Source organism: Oncorhynchus gorbuscha, linkage group LG16 (assembly GCF_021184085.1).
Source record: "Oncorhynchus gorbuscha isolate QuinsamMale2020 ecotype Even-year linkage group LG16, OgorEven_v1.0, whole genome shotgun sequence".
NCBI lineage: Eukaryota > Metazoa > Chordata > Actinopteri > Salmoniformes > Salmonidae > Oncorhynchus > Oncorhynchus gorbuscha.
The window spans coordinates 83525528-83545105 of record NC_060188.1 but is presented as its reverse complement, the minus strand read 5'-3'; the positions used below and the strand labels follow the sequence as shown (position 1 = coordinate 83545105).

Genomic DNA, 19578 nt, shown 5'->3' with positions numbered 1-19578 from the left:
TTCACCTCAAATTGGACAAAGAATTTGTTAGACTCTGGTTAGACATGGGGCGGGGGCCTATGTATATTTGCAAACAACAGCTGGTGCACGATACCTAAGGAAGTCTCAATGTTTTGCTAACACAGACTGGAATATATTCCGGGATTCTGCCAATGGCATTGAGGAGTACACCACATCAGTCACTGGCTTCATCAATAAGTGCATCGGTGAAGTCATCCCCACAGTGACTGTACGTACATACCCCAACCAGAAGCCATGGATTACAGGCAACATTCGCAGCGAGCTAAAGGGTAGAGCTGCCGCTTTCAAGGAGCAGGACTCTAACCCCGAAGCTTATAAGAAATCCTGCTATGCCCTCCGACGAACCTTTAAACAGGCAAAGCGTCAATACAGGCCTAAGATCGAATTGTACTACACCGGCTCTGACGCTCGTCGGATGTAGCAGGCTTGCAAACCATTACTGACTACAAAGAGAAGCACAGCTGAGAACTGCCCAGTGACATGAGCCTACTAGATAACTTCTATGCTCACTTCGAGGCAAGTAACACTGAAACATGCATGAGAGCATCAGCTTTTCCGGATGACAGTGTGATCATGCTCTATGCAGCCGATGTGAGTAAGACCTTTAAACAGATCAACATTCACAAGGCCGCATGGCCAGGCAGATTACCAGGACGTGTACTCTGAGCATACGCTGACCAACTGGCAAGTGTCTTCACTGACAGTTTCAACCTCTCCCTGTCTGAGTCTGTAAGATCAACATGTTTCAAGTAGAACACCATGGTCCCTGTGTCCAAGAACACTAAGTTAACCTGCCGAAATGACTACAGACCCCTGGCACTCATGCCTGTAGCCATGAAATTAAACACCATAGTGCCCTCAACGCTCATCACTAAGCTAAGGACCCTGGGTCTAAACACCTCCCCCTGCAACTGTATCCTGGACTTCCTGATGGGCCGTCCCCCAGTGGTAAGGGTAGGTAACAACACATCTGCCATGCTGATCCTCTACACAGGGGCTCCTCAGGGGTGCGTGCTCAGTCCCCTCCTGTACTCCCTGTTCACTCATGACTGCACAGCCAGGCACGGCTCCAACACCATCATTATGTTTGCCGATGACACAAGTGGTAGGCCTGATCACCAACAATGATGAGACAGCCTATATGGAGTAGGTCAGAGACCTGACCATGTGGTGTAAGGACAACAACCTCTCCCTCAATGTGATCAAGACAAAGGAGATAATTGTGGACTACAGGAAAAGGAGGACAGAGCACGTCCCCATTCTCATCGACGTTGCTGTAGTGGACCCGGTTGAGAGCTTCAATTTCCTTGGTGTTCACATCACCAACAATCTAACATGGTCCAAGCACAACAAAGCCAGTCATGAAGAGGGCACAACAAAACCTATTTCCCCTCAGGAGACTGAAAAGATTTGGCATGGGTACTCAGATCCTCAAAAGTTTCTACAGCTGCACCATCGAGAGCATGGTTGCATCACTGCCTGGTATGGCACCTGCTCGGCCTCCGATGGCAAGGCACTACAGAGGGTAGTGCGCAGTACATCAGCGGAGCTTCCTGCCATCCAGGACCTCTATACCAGGCGGTGTCAGAGGAAGGCCCTAAAAATTGTCAACGACTCCAGCCACCCTAGTCATAGACTGTTCTCTTTGCTATTGCATGGCAAGCGGTACCGGAGCGCCAAGTCTAGGTCCATGAGGCTTCTAAACAGCTTCTACCCCCAAGCCATAAGACTCCTGAACATCAAATCAAATGGCTACCCAGAACAGTTGCATTGCTCCTCTTTATTATTATCTATGCATAGTCACTTTAATAACTCCACCAACATGTACATATTACCTGAATTACCTCGACACCAGTGCGTCTGCACATTGACTCTGTACCGGTACCCCCTGTATATAGCCCCGTTATTGTTACTTACTGCTGCTATTTAATTAGGCGTTGTAATGGCATATATATATATATATATATATATATATATATATATAATTAATTAATTAATTAATTAATTATTTTCATATTTTCTTAACTGCATTGTTGGTTAAGGGCTTGTAAGTAAGTTCTTTAAGTTCTAATGTACACCTGTTGTATCCGGCACATGTGACAAATAACATTTGGTTTGTTGTGTTGTTGCCATATAATCCATAGAAGGGTTTTGGGATCTCTATCCCTAGCAATTCAACTGGACAAACAGGTAGCTTCAAAAATGCTCAGAGGCAACATCCTGAGAAAGTATGGTCTGGTCAAAGGGCAAATGAAAACATGTTGACAAGTCTTCAATACCCCAGGAAAAAGCAGTGTCACATAATTAGCACAGCCACAGAAGAGAAAATCACTAGATTCTATGAATGTGATGCCAACAGTGGAGCACCAACAGGGAAAAAGGACACACTAATGAGGAACAAGAAGAAAAAGCAGAAGTGCCTCTTGAATGGCACAATTCAGAACCTTTATCAGAATTTTAAGAGGGAATATTCAGAGATTAAAATGTCCTACACTGAATTCTGCAAAAGATGTCCTTTTAGGGTTGTCAAGCCAACTGGCCAGGATAGGGACACACGCCTCTGCAAAACCCGCACCAACCTCCAGTCCATGGCGGACAAACTACGGTATCACAAAGTGATCAGCTGCAGCAACATTGAGAACCTTATTGAGTCTTTGTGCTGTGAGAACCTGAAGAAAGAGTGCATGTACACGGACTGATCCCTTTGGAAAAATCTAGTTTTTCTGATAAATACATGTTTTCAGCTGTCACAAAGGCAAGTTTATACATTCAGGCGTTGTGTTAAATTATTAAGATTAGGAAAACCTTAAAAATCACTTAAAATAATATTCAATACAAGTTCATGTACAAATGTATTCATAAAGTGTTGTATAATATTTCATTTTCAACTAAAATGTATGTTTAATGATGAGATGGAAATTGTTTGTTTATGGCCGTCTAAGAAAAATGTCAAAAATATTTACATTCCTGAATAGTACGATCGCAGCCATTATCAAAAACAATTTCAATACTGGTAAAATGGTGTTTCAATAAGTTTTCATTTCTGAAAGCTTGCAGGGCCAAAGTGCCCAAATTTGCACACCTGACTACATGTAGACATAGTATTATAGTAGTCTATCAAAATAATCAAACAAATTATTTTAGTAAATATAACTTTGACCATATGTAATTGTTTTTCTTTAAATAGTAAAGTACAACTTTTTAAACTTCTTCCACTACCTCAAAAATATTTTTAAAAAGCTAAAGCAAGCCGCCCCACAACTTTACAACTTTAATTAATTAAAATGATCCATTCAGACAAGATGGGCAGTTAGGAAGACCTTTGTATAAACATATACACTAAATGTGTAACGTTCTACGCAGACGACACCATTCTGTATACCTCCGGCCCGTCCTTGGACACTGTGCTATCTAACCTCCAAACGAGCTTCAATGCCATACAACACTCCTTCCGTGGTCTCCAACTGCTCTTAAACGCTAGTAAACCAGATGCATGCTTTTCAACCGTTCGCTGACTGCACCAGCCCGCCCGACTAGCATCACTACTCTGGACAGTTCTGACCTAGAATATGTGGACATCTATAAGTACCTAGGTGTCTGGCTAGACTGTAAACTCTCCTTCCAGACTCATATCAAACATCTCCAATCTAAAATCACATCTAGAGTCAGCTTTCTATTCCGCAACAAAGCCTCCATCACTCACGCCGCCAAACTTACCCTAGTAAAACTGACTATCCTACCGATCCTCGACTACGGCGATGTCATCTACAAAATATCTTCCAATACTCTACTCAGCAAACTGGATGCAGTTTATCACAGTGCCATCCATTTTGTTACTAAAGCCCCTTATACCACCCACCACTGCGACCTGCAGGCTCTAGTCGGCTGGCCCTAAATACATATTCGTCGCCAGACCCACTAGCTCCAGGTCATATACAAGTCCATGCTAGGTAAAGCTCCGCCTTATCTCAGTTCACTGGTCACGATGGCAACACCCACCCGTAGCACGCGCTCCAGCAGGTGTATCTCTCTGATCATCCCTAAAGCCAACACCTCATTTGACCGCCTTTCGTTCCAGTTCTCTGCTGCCTGTGACTGGAACGAATTGCAAAAATCGCTGAAGTTGGAGACTTTTATCTCCCTCACCAACTTCAAACATCTGCTATCTGAGCAGCTAACCGATTGCTGCAGCTGTACATAGTCTATCGGTAAATAGCCCACCCAATTTTACCTACCTCATCCCCATACTGTTTATATTTATTTACTTTTCTGCTCTTTTGCGCACCAATATCTCTACCTGTACATGACCATCTGATAATTTATCACTCCAGTGTTAATCTGCAAAATTGTAATTATTTGCCTACCTCCTCATGCCTTTTGCACACAATGTATATAGACTCTCTTTTTTTCTACTGTGTTATTGACTTGTTAATTGTTTACTCCATGTGTAACTCTGTGTTGTCTGTTCACACTGCTATGCTTTATCTTGGCCAGGTCGCAGTTGCAAATGAGAACTTGTTCTCAACTTGCCTACCTGGTTAAATAAAGGTGAAATAAATAAAAAACATTTTTTTTTTATGTTCGTCGAAATGGGTAGACCAAGGCGCAGCGTGATTTGGGTTCATCAAAATGTATTAGAATGTGAACCAGCAACACAAATAATAAAGAGAAACAAACGAACGTACAGCCTTGTAGGGATCAAAAGTAACAATACAAAAACAAGATCCCACAAACAACAGTTGGGAAAAGGCTACCTAAATATGATCCCCAATCAGAGACAACAATAGACAGCTGCCTCTGATTGGGAACCATACCAGGCCAACATAGAAATACAAAAACTAGACTACACATAGAAATTATAAACTAGAACACCCCCCAGTCACACCCCGACCTACTCCACCATAGAAAATAAAAGCTTTCTATGGTCAGGGCGTGACAAAATGAAAGAGAAAAATGCATGACAAATGTTTTCAGGGAATAAAATACTGTACATTCAGGTAACTGCCAAAATGATGGAAACACTTGAGTAAATGAGGGATAAAATGTATATTGAAAGCAGGTGCTTCCACATAGGTGTGATCCGTGAGTTAAAATCAATTCAAGCGGCAATATGTAACTATGTGGAACCTGACCAAATTCACATAGAAATGTGAGTTATAGATCTGTCATTCTCATTGAAAGGAAGTCTTAGAAGCGCAGGATCTGTTCTATGTGTTATTTCTATGCTTCCCGTTTTTGTACACTAGCTTCAAACAGCTGAAAATATAATATTTTGTTATGGAAAATATATTTCACAGCTGTTTAGATGGTACAATGATTCTCTATGTAATGGATGTGAAACGGCTAGTTAGCGTTTCAATCGGTGACGTCACTTGCTCTGAGACCTTGAAGTAGTGGTTCCCCTTGCTCTGCAAGGGCTGCGGCTTTTGTGGAGCGATGGGTAACGATGCTTCGTGGGTGTCAGTTGTTGATGTGTGCAGAGGGTCCCCTGGTTCGTGCCCGGGTATGGCCGAGGGGACGGTCTAAAGTTATACTGTTACATCTACACTACACCTGCTTGTTTTGTCACATAAACTGAAATTAGGCAAACTTTTAGAATTTTAGCAACCAGGAAATGGCAGAGCGATTTCTGCATGGTGCGTCTTTAACATCCCATCATGCTTAGGTTCATATATCAAAATGCTGGGCAGGCCATTATTTTGGCTACCATGGCTATGCCCCCATAGGATGACATTGACATGTGGTCATTGAATGGTTTGATGAGCATGAAAGCAATGTAAACCATACGCCATGGCCATCTGTCATTAGATTTCATCTCAACTGAACACTTATGGGAGATTCTGGAGCGGCACCTGAGACGGTGTTTTCCACCAACATCAACAAAACACCAAATGATGGAAATTGTTGTGGAAGAATGGTGTCGCATCCCTCCGATAGAATTCCAGACACTTGTAGAATCTATGCCAAGGGGCATTGAAGCTGTTCTGGCTTATGGTGGCCCAACTCCCTTTTAAAACTTTGGTCTATCCTTTATTTTGGCAGTTACCTGTAGCTAGCTACTGTATAGTGGAGTTTAGTGCCAGGCCAGCAGTGGACGTTTTTGATGTAGTGTGTGAGATCTGGGGGAAAATAACTGGAACACAATGTTGTCAGGCCACTTTGTACTGGTATTGGCATGACAACCCCTCATCTTTCTCTATTCCTGTTGATACTCAAGGTCACAGCAACCATCAAAAAAGCTTCACAGTTGTGTCAGATATAAAACTGAAGAAGTGTAAATGGGATTTTGTCCGAGCAGTGAAAGTTACATGGGTCAGATGAGTGTTTTTATAGACAATATTGGAAAGAAAATGTCAAGACAAGGGGAGGAAAATTATCTAGATGTCTGGAGGTAAAAAAATAATATTTGGCACTCTGCATTTTGGGATATTTACCCGCCTATCCAAATGCTACTTATCTGGTGTGTATAACCATCTCTTTCTCCTTCCTTCCTTCCATCTCTCCTTCCCTCCGCAATCCGCCCTCCTCCTTTCCTCCTTCCCCCCCTACAGCGCCGACAGAGGTGGTCTTCTCGTTTGACGTGGGCAACGGCCCCTTTGAAGTGCGGGTGGAAACAGGCGATGTGGCACTAAACGACGACAGGTGGCACCGTGTTCGAGCGGAGCGAAATGTAAAAGAGGCTTCGCTGCGTGTGGACGCTTTCCCCAACGCCACACAGAAGGCCCCCGCCGATGGTCACATCCATCTGCAGCTCAACAGCCAGTTATTTGTAGGTAGGAAAACACTGCTGCTTCAGACCACTACCTATCCCTCCCTCAATCGAGACAGAAATAAACCAGACCCGGGTTCAAATACTATTTGAAATCTTCAAATACTTTAAGCGTGTGATCTAGCCTGCCCTGGGAGTGCCTGTTGGGCAGGGTTTTCAGTTGTGGGACTACTATATCAGTTCATAAAGGCAGGCTCAAGCACACACAGATAAAGTATTTGAAGGGAATTTCAATAGCATTTGAACTCAGGTCTGCCATTAAGAGGAATAAGCATGCGTGATATAAATGGCTCAGTGACGGGTGCTAGGCTTCCTACATTCACCAGCCCTATCCACGTCTGTCATTTGTAATAATGCCGTTTTTGTCTGCTTTCCAAAAGCTACCCTATTCCCTATATAGTGCACTACTTTTGACCAGAGCCCTATGGCCCCTGGTCAAAAGTATTGCTCTACATAGGGAATAGGATCCCAGTTGGGGAGCAGCCTTTGAGTTGGGGCATCCTGAGATTCTTCCTGTTTGTCTCCACTCCCTCCTTCAGGAGTGTGCCAGAGAGCAATTCAGAGAAATTAAGCCATTTGTGGCCGTTTTCTGTTTTCTCTGTTTCCTCTGCCGGTGGTGAACAGAGACTATGAATCCATAGCTTGCAAATATAGGTAGCGGTAATTCCAGATGGAATTGGTGCTTGAAATATTGTGAAATTTCTCTCCTTTTTGAACTGTTTTGATCAGTACAGTATAGTTCAAGAGGTAAGTTAATAAGAGAAGGAGAAGGCCCTGCTTCCAACAGTAAGATGCAGTGGATGCACCACCTATAAGAAGCAGCCGCCGTCACAGTAATAGTTAATGCTCATGCATTCTCAAACAACCTTGCTCTCAGGCCATCTGTCCATTGATATGCATTTGCTTGAAGCTAGGTTTAATAAATCTATTCTGTACCTACGTCAGACATCTATATTGGGAAAATTATTTGCCATATAGAGCCTATCAGTACCATTGTGCTGGTTTTCAGTCTGTTTTTGCACCAGACTATTCCAATGATTTAAAGACAGGAAAACACTAGGAAAAACAGGCTGTTGTATAACACTTTATCTACAAGCAAATATTGAGGATTCTTCTTTCGGTCTGTTATATCCACAAACATCCACTTTGCTGGAAAAATGAACAAACAGTGGTTGCAGGCAGAGTCAGAATGAGAGAATGAATATTGATATGTTGGATGTCTTTAGCCAGTAATCCCTTACAGTGCTTGTGAGGGACCATACTCTATGTAAAACCTACAGATTGTCCTGGGGTTCATAGGAAGTTGGCCTCTATTGGTATTATGTGTCACGGTTTGATAAATACACATTTTATGATTTATATTCAGAACGTATGTGTAGAAAACGCTTTCAGCCCCTCTCCTGAACACTTCCAGCCCTCTCTAACTCTTAAAACAAGTAGCCTACCTACCCCAACAAGGTGTCAGCATGCTTAAGTTCGGCTAGTGTGTCGTAGCCAGTATACACTTCCTCAAAACAGTCAACATTTTTCTAAGATAACTCAAGAAATCTGTCATTCATTTTGACGTTTCTTTTTACATCTAACTAAGATGTTTTGCACAGTATTTTTTAATAAAAAAATATTCATTAAAACGAGTCTTCTCTCGTTGAATGACAACAAAGACTTGAATGAAAAATCCTTACTGTTGACCAATCTCCGACAAAGGTGCATAGACTTTGGCTCTGAAGTCCGTCTTGCCTCCAGAAAAAATGGGTGTGTCTGAACAGTCTCAAAAACCCTCAAGGGAGTCCAAAACAAACAAAAACATCATTTTTTGGTCATAATATATGCACAAACTCTACCGAACCGTTTCGGTTGGGAAGCATGCGGACACCTTAAGCCTGACTCCCTGACCCTGCAGAGTGTAGAGGTGGGGAAGGATCCCCATTGTTTACAGGCTACTCTGTGTCCCCCTCTGGGGCTCTTTAGTTACATGCCACATGCAGTGACCTCAGGTCAGCTATCCAATAGGCAGGTGGGACCGGGACATGTATAAAAGCACAGTCCAACCCAGTCTGGGCTCAGTCTTACTTTTTTACATTTGACATTTTAGTAATTTAGAAGACGCTCTTATCCAGAGCAACATACACTTAGTGCCTTCGTCTTAACATAGCTAGGTGGGACAACCACATATCACAGGAATAGTAAGTACACTTTTCCTCAAAGTAGTTATCAAAGTCAGAGCTGGGGGGGGGTAGAGACTCTGCAGCCTTAGCATCAGGAGGAAGCTAGTTCCACCATTGTGGTGCCAGGATAGTCTTCAGCAAGCAGTGGCAGAGTGAGGAGCTCTCTCATAAATCTCTGTCCTACATCTGGGCCACAACCCACGGACCAATTATCCTGCAGCCCTGGACTCTCCCAACACACTGTAGTGTTAGTGCGTCTCTGACCTATGTAAATGAACTGCACTGGGATAGGGCACTTTATGTCTGGTTGTACTGTAAGCTTTTATGTAACTATTTGATAGCCATTCATGCCATAGTCCTTAAGATGTCAGCCCCCATGGCTTGATCCAACCTGCTAGCCTAGCCTAACCTAGCATGCTAACTCATTACCTATGCTAGTTGACCCTGTCTATATTTTGTGCTATGTTTATCTTATTTTCCTATTGCTAACACCTTATAGCAGCTATTGTATATGCAGTGGGGAGAACAAGTATTTGATACACTGCCGATTTTGCAGGTTTTTCTACTTACAAAACATGTAGAGGTCTGTAATATTTATCATAGGTACACTTCAACTGTGAGAGACGGAATCTAAAACAAAAATCCAGAAATCACATTGTATGATTTTGAAGTAATTAATTTGCATTTTATTGCATGACATAAGTATTTGATCACCTACCAACAGAACGAATTCTACCAACCACTGTATCTGCTCTCCTCTTTCTCTCACTCTCTTTCTCTGTCTGTTTCCCTCTTTCTTTATAAAGAGCGGCAGGGTAGCCTAGTGGTTAGAGTGTTGTAGGTTTTGAGTTTTGATTTGAAGTGAAGGTATGTTGTTGAGGGTAGCATCCTGTATATGTTCCTGACAAAGAAATCAATGTTTATCTAACTCTAAATCTGTCTTTTTTTAAGAAAATGCTGAAAAATGCAGGAGCTCATCTGATCATGTCTCTATCTCTCTCCAATTTTCCTAATTTCTCTCATTTCAAATTTCCCTCATATGGTCATCTCTCTCTCTCTACACACTTTCTCTCTACTCTATCTCTCTCTCTATCTACTCTCTCTATCTACACTCTCTCTCTACACACTCTCTCTCTCTCCCTCTCGCTCTCTCTACACACTCTCAATTCAATTCAATTCAAGGGGCTTTATTGGCACGGGAAAACATGTGTTAACATTGGATGCGAGGTAGATAATATACAAAAGTGAAATAAACAATATAAATTAACAGTAAACATTACACATACAGAAGTTTCAAAACAATAAAGACATTACAAATGTCATATTACGTATATATACAGTGTTATGGGTTGTATTTACAATGGTGTTTGTTCTTCACTGGTTGCCCTTTTCTTGTGGCAACAGGTCACAAATCTTGCTACTGTGATGGCACACTGTGTAATTTCACCCAGGAGATATGGGAGTTTATCCAAATTGGGCTTGTTTTCAAATTCTTTGTGGATCTGTGTAATCTGAGGGAAATATGTGTCTCTAATACGGTCATACATTGGACAGGAGGTTAGGAAGTGCAGCCCAGTTCCCACCTCATTTTCTGAGCAGTGTGCACATAGCATGTCTTCCCTTCTCTTGTCTGCCTACGGCGGCCTCTCTCAATGGCGAGGCTATGCTCACTGCGTCTATATATACAGTGCCTTGCAAAAGTATTCAGCCCCCTTGAACTTTGCGACCTTTTGCCACATTTCAGGCTTCAAACATAAAGATATAAAACTGTATTTTTTTGTGAAGAATCAACAACAAGTGGGACACAATCATGATGTGGAACAACATTTATTGGATATTTCAAACTTTTTTAACATTTCAAAAACTGAAAAATTGGGCGTGCAAAATTATTCAGCCCCCTTAAGTTATTACTTTGTAGCGCCACCTTTTGCTGTGATTACAGCTGTAAGTCGCTTCGGGTATGTCTCTATCAGTTTTGCACATCGAGAGACTGAAATTTTTTCCCATTCCTCCTTGCAAAACAGCTCGAGCTCAGTGAGGTTGGATGGAGAGCATTTGTGAACAGCAGTTTTCAGTTCTTTCCACAGATTCTCGATTGGATTCAGGTCTGGACTTTGACTTGGCCATTCTAACACCTGGATATGTTTATTTTTGAACCATTCCATTGTAGATTTTGCTTTATGTTTTGGATCATTGTCTTGTTGGAAGACAAATCTCCGTCCCAGTCTCAGGTCTTTTGCAGACTCCATCAGGTTTTCTTCCAGAATGGTCCTGTATTTGGCTCCATCCATCTTCCCATCAATTTTAACCATCTTTCCTGTCCCTGCTGAGGAAAAGTAGGCGCAAACCATGATGCTGCCACCACCATGTTTGACAGTGGGGATGGTGTGTTCAGGGTGATGAGCTTGTGTTGCTTATACGCCAAACATAACGTTTTGCATTGTTCCCAAAAAGTTCAATTTTGGTTTCATCTGACCAGAGCACCTTCTTCTACATGTTTGGTGTGTCTCCCAGGTGGCTTGTGGCAAACTTTAAACAACACTTTTTATGGATATCTTTAAGAAATGGCTTTCTTCTTGCCACTCTTCCATAAAGGCCAGATTTGTGCAATATACGACTGATTGTTGTCCTATGGACAGAGTCTCCCACCTCAGCTGTAGATCTCTGCAGTTCATCCAGAGTGATCAAGGGCCTCTTGGCTGCATCTCTGATCAGTCTTCTCCTTGTATGAGCTGAAAGTTTAGAGGGACGGCCAGGTCTTGATAGATTTGCAGTGGTCTGATACTCCTTCCATTTCAATATTATCGCTTGCACAGTGCTCCTTGGGATGTTTAAAGCTTGAGAAATCTTTTTGTATCCAAATCCGGCTTTAAACTTCTTCACAACAGTATCTCGGACCTGCCTGGTGTGTTCCTTGTTCTTCATGATGCTCTCTGCGCTTTTAACGGACCTCTGAGACTATCACAGTGCAGGTGCATTTATACGGAGACTTGATTACACACAGGTGAATTGTATTTATCATCATTAGTCATTTAGGTCAACATTGGATCATTCAGAGATCCTCACTGAACTTCTGGAGAGAGTTTGCTGCATTGAAAGTAAAGGGGCTGAATAATTTTGCACGCCCAATTTTTCAGTTTTTGATTTGTTAAAAAAGTTTGAAATATCCAATAAATGTCGTTCCACTTCATGATTGTATCCCACTTGTTGTTGATTCTTCACAAAAAAATACAGTTTTATATCTTTATGTTTGAAGCCTGAAATGTGGCAAAAGGTCGCAAAGTTCAAGGGGGCCAAATACTTTCGCAAGGCACTGTATAGTCAAAGCTTTCCTTAAGTTTGGGTCAGTCACAGTGGTCAGGTATTCTGCCACTGTGTACTCTCTGTTTAGGGCCAAATAGCATTCTAGTTTGCTCTGTTTTTTTGTTAATTCTTTCCAATGTGTCAAGTAATTATCTTTTTGTTTTCTCATGATTTTATTGGGTCTAATTGTACTGCTGTCCTGGGGCTCTGTTCATAAACACAAACACGCCCCACAGAGCCCCAGGACCAGCTTGCTTATGGGACTCTTCTCCAGGTTCATCTCTCTGTGGGAATCGCTTCCTTTTAGGTGGTTGTAGAATTTAACGGCTCTTTTCTTGATTTTGATAATTAGTGGGTATCGGCCTAATTCTGCTTTGCATGCATTATTTGGTGTTCTACGTTGTCCACGGAGGATATTTTTGCAGAATTCTGCATGCAGAGTCTCAATTTGGTGTTTGTCCCATTTTGTAAAATCTTGGTTGGTGAGCGGACCCCAGACCACACAACCATAAAGGGCAATGGGCTCTATGACTGATTCAAGTAATATTAGCCAGATCCTAATTGGTATGTTGAAGTTTATGTTCCTTTTGATGGCATTGAATGCCCTTCTTGCCTTGTCTCTCAGATCGTTCTCAGCTTTGTGGAAGTTACCTGTGGCGCTGATATTTAGGCCAAACTATGTATAGTTTTTTGTGTGCTCTATGGCAATGGTGTCTAAATGGAATGTGTATTTGTGGTCCTGGCGACTGGACCTTTTTTGGAACACCATTATTTTGGTTTTACTGAGATTTACTGTCAGGGCCCAGGTCTGGCAGAATCTGTGCAGAATATCTAGGTGCTGCTGTAGGCCCTCCTTGGTTGGTAACAGAATCACCAGATCATCAGTAAACAGTAGACATTTGACTTAAGATTCTAGTAGGGTGAGGCCGGGTGCTGCAGACCTTTCTACTGCCCGCGCCAATTCGTTGATCTATATGTTGAAGAGGGTGGGGCTTAAGCTGCATCCCTGTCTCACCCCACAGCCCTGTGGGAAGAAATGTGTGTGTTTTTTGCCAACTTTAACTGCACACTTGTTGTTTGTGTACATGGATTTTATTATGTCTTATGTTTTACCCCCAAAACCACTTTCCATCAATTTGTATAGCAGACCCTCATGCCAAATTGAGTCGAAGGCTTTTTTGAAATCAACAAAGCATGAGAAGACTTTTCCTTTGTTTTGTTTTGCTTTGTTGTCAATTAGGGTGTGCAGGGTGAATACATGGTCTGTTGTATGGTAATTTGGTAAAAAGCCAATTTGACATTTGCTCAGTACGTTGTTTTCATTGAGGAAATGTACGAGTCTGCTGTTAATGATAATGCAGAGGATTTTGCCAAAGTTGCTGTTGACGCATAGTAGTAGTTATTGGGGTCAAATTTGTCTCCACTTTTATGGATTGTGGTGATCAGTCCTTGGTTCCAAATATTGGGGAAGATGCTAGAGCTAAAGCTGATGTTGAATAGTTTTAGTATAGCCAATTGGAATTTGTCGTCTGTATATTTAATCATTCTCTCTCTCTCTCTCTCTCTCTCTCCCGCTCTCTCGCGCTCTCTCTCTCTCTCTGTCGCTCTCTACACTCTCTCTCTCGACACTCTCTACACTTCAGTACTTCAGAATCATGAGCCCATTCTGATGTACAATTACCCAAACGTGATTATATCCCATCGGGCAGTTACCCAAAGTCCGCTCTGCAATGACCAAATTACAGTTTATTCCAACTCAACAGTTACTATTGTAGCATAAGAGTATTCAATAATATTTTATTTGACACATACATAAGAAATTCTTTAACAATGTAGCACACTTGCCAGGCTGTCATTTTAAATACGAATTTGTTCTTAATTGACTCATCTGGGTAAATAATATTCTTCTTTGTAAGATTTCTTTGTTTAAAAAAATGTTTTTCAGTTGCAGCATCAGTTTGTCTACAATGAGAAAGTGACATTTTATTCAACGGTCCCTGAAAGGAAAGATTTCATACATTATATTTGACTAAAGATTTGACAGCCTGCCTCGGAAATGCTTCAACATTGTGTTACTGCTTTGTAAACAAACAAAAAAAATGTTTTTCAGTTCGAAGAGAACTCCGACAGACCCAGAGTCTTGCTTTGCAGGGGGAGAGGCTCATTGATTCTTTGTTGTGAAAAGCCCTGCCTGAACTCCAAGAACAATATGAACTGCCAGCTCTGAAGTATAGGGAGATTCCAGAGAAGAGAAAGAAAAGACAAGGAGGAGAGGGAGGTTAGCAGCCAGAGCAGTGGCAACAGACAGACAGCTGATAAAAGTCAGCTCTATGAATGTGTTTTCTGATACGTGCCCGGCTGGGTGACGTGTCACATAGCTCAGGTACGTGCCCCGTCACAGGGCGGCTGGTTGACGTGTCACATAGCTCTGGTACGTGCCCCGTCACAGGGCGGCTGGGTGACGTGTCACATAGCTCTGGTACGTGCCCCGTCACAGGGCGGCTGGGTGACGTGTCACATAGCTCTGGTACGTGCCCCGTCAAAGGGCGGCTGGGTGACGTGTCACATAGCTCTGGTACGTGCCCCGTCAAAGGGCGGCTGGGTGACGTGTCACATAGCTCTGGTACGTGCCCCGTCACAGGGCGGCTGGGTGACGTGTCACATAGCTCTGGTACGTGCCCCGTCACAGGGCGGCTGGGTGATGTGTCACATAGGTCTGGTACGTGCCCCGTCACACAGACTAAGACGAAATAGAGAAAGTAGCATAAAGAAATGGGAACAAAGCGGTTGACTGCTCTGCTTTGTGTGTTGGCAGGAGATACATGTACTGTACATAACCTATAGGATATCTTACTTATCCACTACCCTTGGAATTTCAGATAGAGAAACAGGAACAATGGGTTTTTACTGTGTGCTGTGTTGGGTGTTGACAGGTGGCACAGCCTCCAGAATGAAAGGCTTCCTGGGGTGTATCCGCTCGCTGCAGCTGAACGGGAGGACACTGGACCTGGAGGAGAGGGCCAAGATCACGCCCGGGGTGAGACCGGGCTGCCCGGGACACTGCAGCAGCTACGGGGAGCTGTGCCAGAACCAAGGGAAGTGCGTGGAGATGTACAACGGCTTCTCCTGCGACTGTGGCCTCTCAGCCTATGCAGGCCCCTTCTGCCAGAGAGGTAAATAGACCATGAGCATCACATCGACCTCTAAGCTCTGAGGTTCTGGTGATCATCTCATCAGCCACATGAGAGGATGTGGTGTTCATGTTGATGCAGTTCAACACAACACCAGAGGACATGTTTACATGTTATTACACTACAATCTATTCTAAACTATTGCCATGGTTACAGTATCTTAACTGACATGCCTAGTCAAATAAAGGTTAAATAAAAATGTACAAAATATAACCATATTAAACTAATGGCTAACATACGGTTAGCTCTACAGAACATATTTATATATATATATATATTTTTGTAGTCATTTGATTTTGACCCTTAGTAGCTTCCTACCAAGGAGTGGGCATTTTATTTAACCTTTATTTTGACAGGGAGTCAATGCTGAGACCAAGGTCTCTTTTCCAGATGAGGCCTGTATAGCACCACAATACACATCAAAATACAATAAACACGTTAAACTACACATTCACATACACAATAAGACAGCACGTTATTATATACAACAGTACACGAAAAGCAAAACACAATAATAAAAAACACATTATTTGGTAAAAAGGTTCCCTAGCAACCATCTGAAATGCTCTAGAGGCTCCAATTCTTTCCAGAACAGCCATTTAGAATTTTTACATATTAAACGATGACTATCAAAAAGTGAAGAATCCATATTATTTCTGAGGACCCTCTTAGCGAGCTTGAGTAAAAACACGACTTAACATGCACTTACCAGCTGTGTGATTTAGCTACATCAAGAGCTTAATAATATAGGAGTGTTTTCTGTACACCTTTTGATGTCTCTGAGTCATCGCCGTCAGCAGGTCAACTGTATGACGCAGGCTGGAAAATTGGATGTGTTGAATAATTAATAAGAATGACTTGGACCACTTCCTGGTAGAAGCGGTCAGTAGTTATGGTGGCAGTGCTGACTGACACAGTAGATGTGGTAACGTCGTCAACGGAATACAGAGGTTCCATTGACCAGACTTGAGCACATTCAAATCTCTTCTAACAAAGACGATATTTGTCAAATCTGTCATGATGTATGCATTGTAACAGGCCCACAATGTGGTTACTTCCACTACATAGCCAAAAGTATGTGGACACCTGCTCATCGAACATCTCATTCCAAAATCAATGGCGTATGCAGTTTGCTGCTATAAAGGACTCTAATCTTCTGGGAATGCTTTTCACTCGATGTTAGAATATTGCTGCAGGGACTTGCTTCAGCCAACAATGTTGGGCGATTAGGCCTGGTTCGCCGTCGGCGTTCCAATTCGTCAAAGGTGTTTGAGGGAGTTGAGGTCAGGGCTCTGTGCAGGCCAGTCAAGTTCTTCCACACCATCTCAACAAACCATTTCTTTATGGACATCGCTGTGTGCTCAGTGGCATTATCATGCTGAAACCGAAAAGGGCCGCCCCCAAACTCTTGCCACAAAGTTGGAAGCAGAGAATTGTCTAGATTTCCCTTCACTGGAATTAAAGGGCCTAGCCCGAACCATGCAAACTGCCTCAGACCATTATTCCTCCTCAACCAAACTTTACAGTTGTCACTATCCATTGTGGCAGATTGGTCAACCAGACTGCCGGATGTTGAAGCGTGATTCATTTCCATGGCATTTCCACATTTTGGGGTCGAGTTCCATTGACCTCTTTACCGCATGCCAAGCCGCTGGTCACAACACTTGAAGACTGTTCTTAATTAGTGTTATAGATGCTCTACTACTCCACAGTCTAGCTCTTGTCAGTTAAAGAGTGTATTGTTCTGTAAGTAACAAGGTCATAATAGTGTTAATTATGTCTGTAAGAAGAACATTTTATAGAAAAACAAAGAAGTGGGTTATTAAATATATTGACGTTTTAAATACATGTTCAAAACTCTGCATTGGCTTAATAATAGTTAACGCAAGGACAGAATGTTAACAGAGTTGACAAAATCTTTGTAAAAAATACAAAGCAAAGTGAAAGACACAATGCCATTGATTGCTATTTTATTTGCTTTAGTAGGATCTTCATTAGCTGATGCCAATGCAGACAGTCTTACTGGGGTCTGACATATAACAAAAAATGCATTACAGACCACATAATTTACCATTTACATACAGTATCAGTCAAGAGTTTGGACACACCTTCTCATTCCAGGGTTTTTCTTTATTTTACTATTTTCTACTTTGTAGAATAATAAGTGAAGATTTAAAAATTATGAAATAAGACATGGAATCATGTAGTAACCAAAAATTGTTAAACAAATCTAAGCAGTTAGCTCAGCTGTACACAATAAGTTCATTAGAGTTAACTGCATCTCAGATTGCAGCCCAAATAAATACTTCACAGGGTTCAAGTAACAGACATATCTCAACATGAACTGTTCAGAGGAGACTGCGTGAATCAGGCCTTCATGGTTGAATTGCTGCAAAACCTAAGGACACCGATAAGAAAGACTTGCTTGGTCCAAGAAACACGAGCAATGGACATTAGACCGGTAGAAATCTGTCCTTTGGTTTGATGAGTCCAAATTTGAGATTTTTGGTTCCAACCGCTGTGTCTTTGTAAGACGTAGAGTAGGTGAACGGATGACCTCTGCATGTATTGTTCCCCTGTGAAGCATGGAAGAGGAGGTTGATGGTGTGGGCGGTGCTTTGCTGGTGACACTGATTTATTTAGAATTCAAGGCACACTTAACCAGCATTGCTACCACAGCATTTGGCAGCAATACGCCATCCCATCTGGTTTGCACTTAGTGGGACTATCATTTGTATTTCAACAGGACAATGACCCAAAACACACCTCCAGGCTATGTAAGGGCTATTCGACCAAGAACAGTGATGGAGTGCTGCATCAGATGACCTGGCCTCCACAATCACACGACCTAAACCCAATTGAAATGGTTTGGGATGAGTTGGACTGGTTCAGAGAATGTCAAAGTGTTGCTTTATTTGTTTTTGAACCCAGGTTTGCGTTTCACTTGTGCTATATAAAATGGAAGGAGGTTCCATGCACTCTTGGCTATTTAATACTGTACGTTTCCTTGAATTTGTTCTGGACCTGGACACTGTGAAAAGATCCTTGGTGGTATGTCTGGTTGGGTAAGTGTGTGTGTCAGTGCTGTGTGGGTTCATGCGAATTTTCGCAGCTTTTGTTAAAAATCGCACAACATTTCAAAGTCCTGCTACTCATGCCAGGAATATAGTATATGCAAATGATAACTGTGTGTGTATAGAAAACACTCTGAAGTCTCTAAAACGGGTTAAATCGTGTCTGTGGCTATAACACAACGTGTTTAGGAGTAAAAATCCCTCGAAAAACTGTTCTCCAAAAACACAAAAAATATATTAATCCGCCAGTCAATGTATTGTTTAAGGCGACTGCAAATACATGAAGATGTCCTGTAAACGCCTACAGCTTCCACGCGATGTCGCCAGTGCTGGCATTTCTAGCAGACTTAATCCTTGGGTGTATGACGTTTTGCCCTTTCCTGTTTTAGTCTCTCAACAGGATGTTAGTAAAATGGAAAAGATGGCCGCTGATTTCAAGACTAGCTGCTATCGAATACAGATCGCCCTGTGATGAATTGTATAGATTATTAACGTTTATTAATACCTAAATTTGGTTTAGAAAAGTAGTTTGAAGTGTTTTGTAAAAGTTTATAGGCAACTTTTGTTATTTTAAAAAGTGACGTTGCGTCTTGTAAAAGGGAATATTCCTGGATCAGACCGGTCTTCAGAAAACGACATTTTGGCTATACAATGACGGATTTAATCGGGAAAAAGACCCAATTGTGATGTTTATGGGATATATAGGAGTGCCAAGAAAGAAGCTCGTCAAAGGTAATGAATGTTTTATATTTTATTTCTGCATTTTGGGTAGCGCCGGCTACCGCAAAATCTGTTGTTTTAGATGACGTTCCAGTACTTTGGGGGTGCATGCTATCAGATAATTGCTTCTCATGCTTTCGCCAAAAAGCATTTTACAAATCTGACTCGGTGGCTAGATTCACAACGAGTGTAGCTTTAATTCAGTACCTTGCATGTGTGTTTTAATGAAAGTTTGATTTTTATCAAAAACTATACGTGGCGCTCTTGAAATTTCCGCTGATTTGATCCCGACAGCGGAACCACTCCCTAACAAGTTAAGTTGACTATGCAAACAA

General features: G+C 42.1%; 1 protein-coding gene across 3 annotated transcripts in view; it reads left to right on the top strand.

Annotated features, from left to right (window-relative positions):
- The window catches only part of cntnap3 (contactin associated protein family member 3), a 226201-nt gene that overhangs the window by 169271 nt on the left and 37352 nt on the right, over nt 1-19578 (top strand). For all 3 annotated transcript variants that reach the window (XM_046306791.1, XM_046306790.1, XM_046306789.1), the window contains exons 17-18: nt 6573-6794; nt 15192-15431. In XM_046306791.1, the coding sequence (XP_046162747.1) occupies nt 6573-6794; nt 15192-15431 (462 nt within the window). The remainder of the gene's footprint in view (nt 1-6572; nt 6795-15191; nt 15432-19578) is intronic.